The 11,855-nt window shown below is 30.9% G+C and overlaps 1 protein-coding gene across 1 annotated transcript; it reads right to left on the bottom strand.

The window, feature by feature from the left end:
* Window positions 1-8,604: 8,604 nt before the first annotated feature.
* On the bottom strand, window positions 8,605-11,511 carry LOC100808581 (hydroquinone glucosyltransferase). The gene is made up of 2 exons (XM_003520399.3): window positions 10,606-11,511; window positions 8,605-9,644 (listed from the first exon to the last, which is right to left on the bottom strand). The coding sequence occupies exons 1-2, from the start codon at window positions 11,105-11,107 to the stop codon at window positions 8,716-8,718; spliced, it is 1,431 nt and encodes a 476-aa protein (XP_003520447.1). The 5' UTR covers window positions 11,108-11,511; the 3' UTR covers window positions 8,605-8,715.
* Between the last annotated feature and the right edge of the window lie 344 nt (window positions 11,512-11,855).

The raw sequence follows: 11,855 nt of genomic DNA, 5'->3' as shown, positions 1-11,855 counted from the left end.
CCAAGGAATAGAAATTTTGATTGTCAATAATTCAGCAACCTATCATAGAGATGAATGATCAAGACATACTTTTGTTATGCAAGACAAATGTATTTATGAGATCGCCCGAAAGACCACCATTTCTTACTAACATTGCAATCATTCTCAGGAGAAAGGACTTTTTTGGTGATGCAGAGGAAAATGAAAGGCATGAACAACTATATGTCAAGATCATGCATGAGTGAACATAACATGCGAATAATGACAATAAAATGTATGTAATTGTCTGAACAAAAAACCTGTTAAATGAATATGTTTGGAAATGCAATGACTTATACAAATGCGGTGCATGAATATGATAAATGATGAATGCAGGAATGATATATCCATCATAATGCTATGAAGAGATGCATGATGCGATCAAGGAAACAAGACAAGGTGAGTCTGCTCTATGTCCCTAATTCAGGAACCAAACAGAATGGGTCTAAAAGTTCACTATCCAGTGAAAACTTCCAAGGGTAGTTTAATGTAACCTCACTAGCCTCTAGAGATATCATCCTCTTAGGAAACAACATTATGGCGATAGGGACTACCAACACTAATGTATCACCAAAAGAGAAAAACTCTAGATGAGGCTTCACTATCATCTAGTGAGTCAGAGACTCAGCATGACCACAAATCGACCTTCACTCCCTATGGCTCACACATACTCGGGTATATGACCCAATATCTTAAAGTGTGTGCAAAAGTGTAGGTGTTATTTGTGAAAGGAGCAACCTAAGAATTACCCAAACCCACTTGCAAAACAACCAGAAAATTCACAGGCAGATACAACAACTATAGCACATGTCGTCTACCCTAGGATTCAATGCCACAATTCATTTCTAACTATGAAGGTAATAGATACAAGGATACACACCAAGAAGTAACAACGTAGCAAAGGTTATATACAAGCATGAGCGAAACAAAGAATAAAGGAAATGAGATCGAAGCAAAACCGCAAAAGAATGATAGCGAAATGAAACTTTAACGAACAGAAGCACAACGCAGGGATAAAAGAGAGGGAAAATAAATAAAGAAAAAGTCATGATAAAATTGCACACTCAATCAAATGACTTAACTCTCTAACGAGTCCCCAATGGAGTCGCCATCTATCGCAGTATGGGCCACGATGGGATGACGAAATAAAATATTCAGATAAATAAATAATTTTTTTTTAAAAAAGAAACTTGAGGAGTCGCCACCAACGTTTATTTAAGAAAAATGTTGGGAAAACCTAAAAAGGATAAGGAATGGTCTACGGTTTGAGAAAAAGGATTCGAGAGTCGTTTACGCATGGGAATATGTTAGCACCTCACACGTCCGTCATGAAGACAACAACCTTTAATTGAGTGTGCTTAAAATAAAGTGACTTTTAATTATTTATCTTCCCCTTGAAAACATGAATTATATTTTATTATATTATTATTTTTTTATTTAGAAAAGGAAATAAAATTTTTATTTTTATATTTAATTTTTAAAAAAGGATTTTATTTTTTTAGTTTTTTTGGGTCGACAAAGGATTTTCCCTCGCTCTTACGTATCCCCAAGTGCAATGAGGAAATCAGACTTAAGTAGTTCTTCGTAGAAAAAAAACGTTTGTGTGTTGAGTTGATTTTATTTTATTTTCTTTTCTTTTGAAAGTTTTGGGTTTTGTGGTAAACTTTGTGAAGTCAAGCAAGTCGGAGACTCAGTATGGGATTCACAAAATTTACTCAAACTTTATTGAAACACTGCCAATCAAGTCGGAGACCCAGCATGGAATGTGTGTAACATGAAAAAGGAGAATTGAGAGATCATTTATTTGAGAATGTTACCTTTTTGGAAAAGACTTTAGTTATATGGTAAACTTTGTGAACTCAAACAAGTTGAAGACCCATCATATCATTCACAAAATTTACTCACACGTCATTGAAACACCACCAAGCAAGTCGGAAACCCAGCATGGAGTGCACATAGTGTAAGCGTGTGCTAAAGAATGCTAATGCGGATTTGTAAAAATAAATAAATAATTGACATAGTGCTATGAAATCAGATAAAAAGAATGGGAATAGAAAGGGATAGAATAGAAGTGAGGAGTACACTTAGTAATTAAGGATGTGAGATTAAAACATAAAGGAAACTAAAATGATTAATGAGATATTTGCAATGCATTATGAATTAAACTAACTAGCTAGACAATGATTAAAAAAACACATTGAAGAATAAAATAAACGATAGAAACCATAAAGAAATAAAATAAAAAAGAGTTATCCACTAATATTTATAATTATCTTTTTTTTCTTTTTTTTTTTTAAAGTCAAAGGGTTGACTTGGACTTTGTTAACATTGATGGAGTGCTGACGTGGAGGGCCTAGTCACCATCCTAAGTGGTAAGTGTGCACATATAAAGAAAGGAGTGTAATCATCAATTTTATTTTATTTCAGACTTCACAAAAGAATGGGTTGGACACAATGAAAAAGGTGCATGTGTTAAGAAAATGGGTGTAAATGGTTATGTTCATTTTATTTCAGACTTTACAAAAATGGGCAAGGCCCAAAACAAAAAAAGTGCACATATGAAAACGTGATGTGAATAGCGTTTTCATCTCATTACAGACTTTGCAAAAATAGGCTAGGCCCAAACCAGAAAAGTACATGTATGAACAAACGTGGTGTGAATAACATTTCCATCTTATTACAGACTTTGCAAAAATGGACTAGGCCCAAAACGAAAAAAAGTGCATGTATTAAAAAGGCGGTGTAAACAGAAATTGTTGTTGTTGAGTTCTTTTTTTGTATGTTTTTGTTTTTTTTATGGTTGGGTTGGAATCAGGCCAGGGTGACTCGACCCAACCTGTGATTATGCAATCGGGTTGGAAAACCCTAGTTGCCTCACACAGAGAATGGCGCGACCAAAGGGGAAACCACCACAGAGGGTGGTGCGCCGCCCTCGCTACTGCTAGTGTAGGGCCTGGCAATACGAGACCGCCACAGGGGCGGCGGGGGGCTGATGACAACAGAGGTTTTGCGGTGGTGCAAACAAAAAATGAGAAAAAAATGAAAATAACCAAGGTGATGGGGCCTTTAACTACACCGGTGAAGGACGCACAGGTGCGAAGCTACCACGGGATAGGGACAAATGGTGGCAGTGGCATGAACAGGGACACCACGGCCTCACTAGAGTTGGCAAAAGAAAAGGAAAAAAAAAACAAAAACGCATCAAAGGAGAAGCACTCGAACAACCAAACAAAATAAAGGAATAAGAAGGAAAAAAAATTAGACTCTGTCGCCAGCGGCCATAGTGGAGTCACCACAGAGGGTGGTGCGGTGATATGAAGAAAAAAAGGAGAAGAAACAAAAAGAAACAGAGAGGAAGAAGATGAAAAATGAGATTGAAGGGAAAGAAGAAACCAAAACGTGGAAAAGAGACCGTGAAGGGAATGAGGAATACCTGGGGACCCTTCTTCCTTCTCTGAAAGAATTGCCAAATGGCGTCGTCGGTTGAACCGTTTTCTACCCTCGAGACCCATGCCTCCTCTGTGCATTGATTTTTCAGAGAACTTCCTTTTTTTGGCTTTTATCTTGTGCTCTTTTTTTACCTAATGGATTCTCTTTGAGGGTCCAATAAACCACAAAATGCATTATTTTTTTTCTCCTTTCTTTCTTTCTTTTTTTTTTGTTACTGCATGTTTTCTTTCTTTTTTATTCTTATTCTTTTTTTCTTTTGCATGTTTTCTTTCTTTCTTTTGCTTTCTCTATTTTTTTTTGTTTTTGGATCCGAACAAAATTACGGTCTAACAACAACAACAGCAATAATAATTATTATTAGACATTATTCAGGGGATATTATTTCGCTACAATAAAGCAAGAGGAATATACCTTAAAAAGATTATGTAGATGCTAATATATATATTGGGGAATCATTTTGTAGTAGCAATCATGATGGTCATGACATCGATTATGGTAGTAGTGGTGATAACAACAACGATAACAACAATCACATTGGTTGTTATTTTAAATGTTGTTTGTAATTTTTATTGGAATCACATTGGTTGATAACAACAATGATAACAACAATGATCACAACAATCACATTGGTTGATAACAACAATCACATTGGAATCATTTTGTAGTAGCAATCATGATGGTCATGACATCATAATTTTTTATTTTAAATGTTGTTTGTAATTTTTTTATGTGTGTTCTAATTTAAAATTCATATAGTTAATGGTATTTTCATTGTTGATTAAACTTAATTTGTTGTGTGATATATCTATATTATTTGTTTTAGATTCTTCTCATTTTGCAACATTTATAAGATAGTGAAAAAGTTGGTTCATTATTTTATATTTATATATGTATTGTCTGGGGTCCACAAATTAATGTGGCAAGTGACGTGACAGTGAAATATACATAAGTCATGGAATAGGAGCATGATAATGTTATTATCATCTTTTCAAATTACAACCACTCCACTTATCTAGTGGATACAATTTATTCATAAGGATTATTATTCTACTATAACAACCCTGACAATCAAGAAATCTAGGCTCTTATCCAATACTATAAAAATCAGGATATATCTATCCTTTTGATTCATTCTTAACTTCCTCACGTACTTATCATACTTGAGCGTCAAAATTATCTGTTGTTTTTTGCATATCCTCCTTCAAGTTCCCCGTTAGAGAACACCTATAAGTCTGATAATGTGGGAGATCGAGGAGTCCATATTGTTTATGACGACCCTCATGTTGTAAGTACAATATAATTAATGCAATTATTTAATATCATTAATTAGTTAAAGATAATTTGCAAATAAAATTTTAAATTGGTAGCATTCTGAATAATCAGTTGAAAATAAATGATTGTTACTCAACTTATAATCATACGTTACTATTTCATAAAATGTATTAAAGACATGTATGAATGTTATCTAATGAAACGGAACAAAAAACATAAATTTTTTAAAACAATTATTAAATAATAATCAAGAAAATTTAATCATGTAATTTTTATTAATAATGTTTTCGTAACCGTTAAATTTTTTTATTAACAATGATTAAATTAATTTTTTCAGCCGTTACAACTTTTTTCTCATATAAATAAGATCCTACAAGATGATTTATTTATTTTTAATCTTCTCTATTATTTTCTACTTTCAGCATTGTTGCTACTAGGTATGCAAGGTTTTTATAATATTTTTTTTTGTATTTTTCATATTTTCTTTGTATTTACTATCAACTATGTGTGCGTTTATGTTTGTAGGATAACGTTTTGTTCGAGACAAAATTCACTGATTGATTTAAAAGTTTTACAACAAAATTAAAAATGTATATTTATAACTTTTTAGAATTGGGATTACATTAAATTTTAATATTTTTATACTAAAATGTTTCATTCTTAAATTTGGATTTGGTATGAAAAAATGAAAATTCTGACTACTTTTTAGCACTTTTTCTTTCATTCAGACTATAAAAAAATTGTAAAAGAAAAAAAAATGAAAGTATATTGAAAATAAACCCATTACACTCGAATAGTATATGTAGTTAGTCATTACAAGTTGTGACAAGAAACATGATTTTGATTGTGTTACAAAAGATTGAAAATTTTCTATGAGTATTAGAATCCGTCACTTATTATTTTTTTTTTTTGAAAGAACTTCAACTCCATTGCGCGGGTAAAAGAAACTAGTATATATATATGGTGAGAAATTATTAGCATAGTGCATAGTTATATTAATAAGATTTGGGAAAACATGGTTTTAGTTATTATATTGTCGGTCAATGTGATGAAAGTTCCTGTATTTTTATATAAAAGAATTTGTTCCTTAAATCTTAAACACACATGTGAATTTTGTCTCTTCTCTATAAGAATTTACTTTTTAAAGTTTGAAGATGGAATTTGTAGATATGAACCAGTTTTACATTGCAAAATATATATATATATATATATCCTCTTCGATTAGAAAATATCTCAAACCAATAACATTTTATTATATGAGTGTTATGTCAAACTAATAGCTTAATTGGAATCCATGTGTGACATTATCATTTAATTTAGATATTTGATGGTAGAGCTAAACATAATGACAAACATATTTAAGTGATTATGATTGGTTAAAAAATATTAATTAAAGAATTAGAAGTGAATTTCATGAAAAGATGGAAGACTAAAATTGAATAATGTTGAGAGACTTAAAGTGAATTTTACGAAAAAAAATGATAGACTAAAAATCTAATTTACCAAATTTACACGTGAATATTATGTTATCACTTAATGATTAGATCCTCCTTCGTTAATGTGACTTTTATGTCATCACTTAACGATGATACTTGATGATAAAGATAAGAAAATTTTAATGGAAAAAGTATAAGGGCTAAAATCAGTCAATATATATTATTTAGGGAATAAAAGTGAAATTCAAAAAAAGTCAAGGGATAAAAAAATATGAACCCGATAAAATTAATGTTGACTTGATAGTACTACCATTTTTTTAGTGGTATCCTAATTATTTGAAATTTGATGATATTTGTTGTTTGTATAGAAATGTCGAGTTAAGTTGGAACAACTCTTACTAGTTGATCTATGTGTTTGGTGGTAAATTTTAAGACTACTAGCATAGTTTAGCACACAAAAAGAAGAAGAAAAAATTAGTTTAATGGAATTGAAATGTAATTAATAGGAGGGAAAAGGGCAACATTTTGTGTTATCTTTAAGATCATTCTTTTTCCCTTTCATTTGTCATTATGAAAGAGAACACATTCTTCTCATCATAGTGCTCTCAACCTTTGGGATGGCTTATAGACAGTATAGTTTTGGTGCTCTACGAGGACTTTCATTTCCTTGACTAGAGGGACATTTTTTTTTAATTTAAGTCCCTTTTGGATTCTATTGGGCTATAATATCTTAATTTTTTTCATCGATAAATGTTAATTGATAGTAGTGTTAATTTTTGTTAGCTAAGAAATTGAACCCGTAACATTTCATTTTTCCCTTCTTCTTTAACCATCCAACCCCCACCTTATACCTATCTTAATGTACATCTTGCTTTTTTTTATTATTAACTCTTCTCTCTATTAATACAAGGGCTTAATTGTAAATTTTATTACTCAACTTTCATTATTTTATAAATTTTAGGGTACGTTTGGTTTGTATTTTTATTTTTTGTTTTCATTTCTTGTTTTCATTTTCTGAAAATTGTTTTTATTTTCAAAAGATTAGAATTCTGAAAACATGTTTGATTTGAATTCTTGTTTTCTGCTTTCAAAAAATAAAAACACTGGAAATGCGTTTTCAAAAGAAAATGTATTTTCAGATTTGTTTAAAATTATATTCATTGTCACTGCATTTTCATTTTGAGGTTCCTGGTTTTAACTAAAAACAAGATTTTATTGTTTCCAATTTTTGGTTCGTTTGGGAAAATATTTTAACTGAAAATGAAAACAGAAATCCAACCAAACACATTTCCATCACCATTTTCTATTTTCAGTGAAAATGAAAACAGAAAACAACCAAATCAAATACCCCCTTAGTATCCAAGTTTTATTTTTGCGAATTTTACTATCTAAGTTTTCAATTTTTGCGTGTTTTACTATTGCTGATGGATTTTTTTTAATACCAAATTTGGTGATTTTGTAAAATTATATATCGAACTAGGTGGTTTCGAAAACTATTTACCAAAAATAGATGATTTTGATGTTTGACATCGATTGTAATTATATCAAATGTAGAAAAATAACTTTTTGCATTGGTTATAACTATAATTAATGTAGAAAGTCACTTTTTTATATTGATTATAACCATAACCGATGTACAAAAATTTAGAAAATGACTTTTTACATCGTTTTGTTACTAACATAATAATAAAATATGCAAAAATAAATAATTTGGATGATAAAATTTGTAAAATATTAAAAATTAGATGATAAAATTCGTTGAAAAAAATTTAAGTGGTAAAATTCGTAAAAATTATGAAAGTTGAGTGATAATATTTGTAAAAAATAAGACATGAGTAGTAAAATTTATAAAATATTAAAAGTTTGATTGTAAAATTTGTAATTAAGCCTAATACAAATTCATATTTGCCTTCCAAAACAAAAAAAAAATCATTTAAGTCTTGAAGTATCATGAATAGTGTAAAAAATCATTTAAGTCTTGAAGTATCTTGAATAGTGTACTTTTTTTCTTGAATTCTTAATTTATTTTTTGAAATCCTATCATGTTACATTAAATGTAAGAATTTTAGTATTTTTTTCTTTTAATTAAGATCGTCTCTTTTGCTTTATCTTTGATGAGTTCTTATTCCATGGGAATGGTTCTTATTTTTCCTTTGCAGGAGTTCTTTAATGAAGCAATCACAGTATGTAGAACCACTCTTAAGACAAACCAATTCTTGTGAATATTCTTTTTCCACACTTTTATTAAAGGAATTTAGTTTAATTGATTGAATATGATAGGTGAGTGTTATAAATCCTTTAATATTGTCTTCGAATTTTACAAGAAAAAAAAAAAAAAAAACCATTTCCTAACTTCCTAACTGGAAGACCGGGCTGGAGGAGGAGTGAGTGAAGTATGGGAAGGGGTGTATTGCATTCGTCCAATTTATTTTCGTGACAAATAGGATTTCTCTTCAATTATTTATGCGGAAGTTACAATTAGCAAAGAACAACGTAAAGAAAAACAACAGTCATATTTGCAGAAATATCATGAAATATTTTACTTGCAGCCTCCCATATTCTTCCATTTTGTGGCCAATTGAGACAATGTTGTTGTGGAAAATCCATTATTTTTAATTGCACTAGCACCAGCATCTTGCATCACTTCCATTCTATTACGAATTCTCATTCCTTCATTACCAACCAATAAGCTCTTCACCACTTTGGCAACTTCACACCTTTCCACAATGCCACTCTCATTAGCCTTTGGCCTTATAGCCACTTTGAGGTCATCAACTAGAATTGTTGCAATCATTCTCTGCTCAGCAAAGAGTGGCCAAACTATTATTGGCACCCCATTCACCACAGACTCAAGGGTAGAAAACCAACCACATTGAGTAAGGAATGCACCAATAGCTTTGTGACCAAGGATCTCAACTTGGGGTGCCCAAAATGGAATCACCAAACCTTGGCCTTTGGTCCTCTCCATAAACTCATTTGGTAGAAAACTCAAAGGGTCTTGTCCTAATGAGGAACCTCCAAAATAATTAGCACTAGGTAAGTCATTTGGTTCTCTCACAACCCACACAAACTTTTGGGAACTTTGTTCCAATCCCAATGCTAGCTCATTCATTTGGTGTTGAGAGATTGTGCCCCCACTACCAAATGAGACAAACACCACAGAGTTAGGTGTTTGCTCATCTAACCATGCTAAACAATGTGACCCATTGATATTATTATTAGTATTATTATTGTGAGTGGTGTCACAAACATTTTTTACAATAGGTCCTACCATGTACACTGAAGGGTTACTCTTGCTTTCTTCCATCATGGCTTTGAATGCCCTAGCTTCCAATTCCACAAAGCTATTGACCAAGATACCATCAGCAAGACGTAGTGCTTTGGACCGTAGAAGAAAATGCTTGTAATTTTCGCTTGACCTATCCTGAAGTGAGGTTGGTAGATCCCTACCGTGAATTGGTATACAACCTAGCCGGAAAAGATCCAGAAAAAAAGATACAAGAGAATAAAAATTACAAACTTATTAAAAAATATTAACATAAATGGTTACATTAATAAAATATTATTTATGCGACTGTATATTTTTATAATGAAAGTTAAAGTTTATAAATAATTTATCTTAAAAATTTAGCGGGTCAAGGCAGGCTTACCTATGAATTTGTCTAATGTGATGTAGAGAAATTATTGGACCGATTATATGAGTAAGTTGCAATTGATCTAAGCCAAGGTTCTTCTTTGATGAGCAATGGATTAAGATTTTTGTTCTAACCAAGAAAGAATCTTAATTGATATAAATCAATTGCAACTTGATATTTATCAAAGCATAAGAACGTGAGTAAAAATAAGGAGTGTATAATAATAATAATAATAATAATAATAATAATAATACTAATAATAATAATAATAATAATGTTTGGTAACCGCCAACTTTGATATAATATTCAGAGTAAAGAAAATCTTAGATCCATAAACGTAAACGTCTTGCAACAAGGAACCTAAGTTATAAAAGGATTGAACCCCACAAGTTGGACTAATCTTGATAAGTTCATGGTTATATATTAAAGAATTAGAGAAAATTTAACTCACATAATGTTTTTTCTTTAAGAAAATTATTATTTCAATCTTTTTGAAAAGTAGGTAGGTTTAGTCTTATTTATATACATGATTTATAATATCTAAGTAATAAAGAAATTAAAATTTGAAGCAAATAATGTCATCGACCCGATCATTTTTTCAGACCTGTATTGCATCATTGTCCCAAAACTTAGGAAAATATTTTCAATCCTCAATAGATATGTCTTCATTCCAAAAAAATCTTATTCCTAATGAATAGTAGTTATGACTCAAATGTAATTTTTTTTTATAAAAAAAAAAAAAAAAAAAAAACTGTCAGAAGTTTCAAAAGAGTACTCTAAAAATTTGCTCGTACCTGGGATCTTGATTGGTTCTTGCAGCTCTTTGTATTCACAAGAAATTGTTTCATGCAGCGTTGATGAATGTAAACAAAGCGAAATTATTGTTGCCGCTGTAGGAAAAAATACGTATGATAAAATCTTAAGTTCCTTAGCAAATGGGAGCAGTTCATAGGCAAAATAATCTGCAACTATAGCAACAACGTGTGAAGTTGACGTGATTGACTTCAATGCATCATGGATAGAAGGCAGAGAAAGAGACATTGCAAGTGGAAGTTTGAGAGCTGGAACAGTGATCTCTTGTGGCAAGTTCACTGGAGGAAGAGTAATGGTTTCTATGTCTAGGGCTGAAAGAGAAACAATGATGGATTTGGAGGCATTTGGAAGAGACTCTAGCACTGGAATGATGAAGGTGATTCTAATGGTGGGATGGAGCTGAAGGAGTCTCTTGCAGAATTCAGAAATTGCTATTTGATGGCTAATAACAGGAACAGAAACTACTACTAAGTGAGTTCTCATTTCCTTAGATCTTGGATTTTACTTGGCTTGGTGCTTTAATTTCAATGGTGTTTGTTTATGAAAGATTGATGGGTTAATGTATATGAAAAGATCAATAAACAGCTAATTGTCTAGTTCTTCGGAAAGCTGTAATGTTTTTTTTTTTTTTTATCGATAAGAATAAAAAATAAATATAAAAATATTTATAATATTTAAATATTTTGTTCAATTAATTGAGATAAACTCTCTGTTTTAGAAAGCTGTAATAATTAATATAACTAAATTATTCCAACTTGGTTTTTTTATAGTCTTAATTATATTATTCTGTCCTTTACCGTTAGTTATAGTATATTTTGATTTTAATTCCTATTCTCGTTGAGTACCATTCTATATTTATCCTATGCACACTAGTCCACTGGGCACATGAAATTTGCATATTATATACTTCGAACATCAAGGTAATTGCCGACTAAATTTAGCCTTCTTTTATTAGTCACCTATTATTAAACTGCAAAGAATCAAACATTGTCAACTTCTACGTTGAACAGTGTGTAAATATTGTAAATCTTCTATCTATGTTTGACTCTTGCAGATAAAGCAAGATACACATCATGTCCAGATTGATTAGTAAACTTTTCACTTGATCCAAAAAATAATGGTTTAGTATTTCGTAAGAATTAAGTGGCTATATGCCCCCCCCCCCCCCAAAAAAAATGGATATATATATATATATATATATATATATATATATATATATATAACGTTTAAG

The sequence above is a fragment of the Glycine max genome, chromosome 3, assembly GCF_000004515.6.
Source record: "Glycine max cultivar Williams 82 chromosome 3, Glycine_max_v4.0, whole genome shotgun sequence".
NCBI lineage: Eukaryota > Viridiplantae > Streptophyta > Magnoliopsida > Fabales > Fabaceae > Glycine > Glycine max.
This window is presented reverse-complemented; position numbering and strand designations above follow the sequence as displayed.

Excerpts from the sequence above, each read along its gene's own strand:
- LOC100808581 (XM_003520399.3), bottom strand. The coding sequence starts at position 11,107 with ATGAGAACTCACTTAGTAGTAGTTTCTGTTCCTGTTATTAGCCATCAA. Across the intron at positions 9,645-10,605 it reads AGAACCAATCAAGATCCCAG|GTTGTATACCAATTCACGGT; the intron begins GTACGAGCAAAT and ends TTTTCCGGCTAG.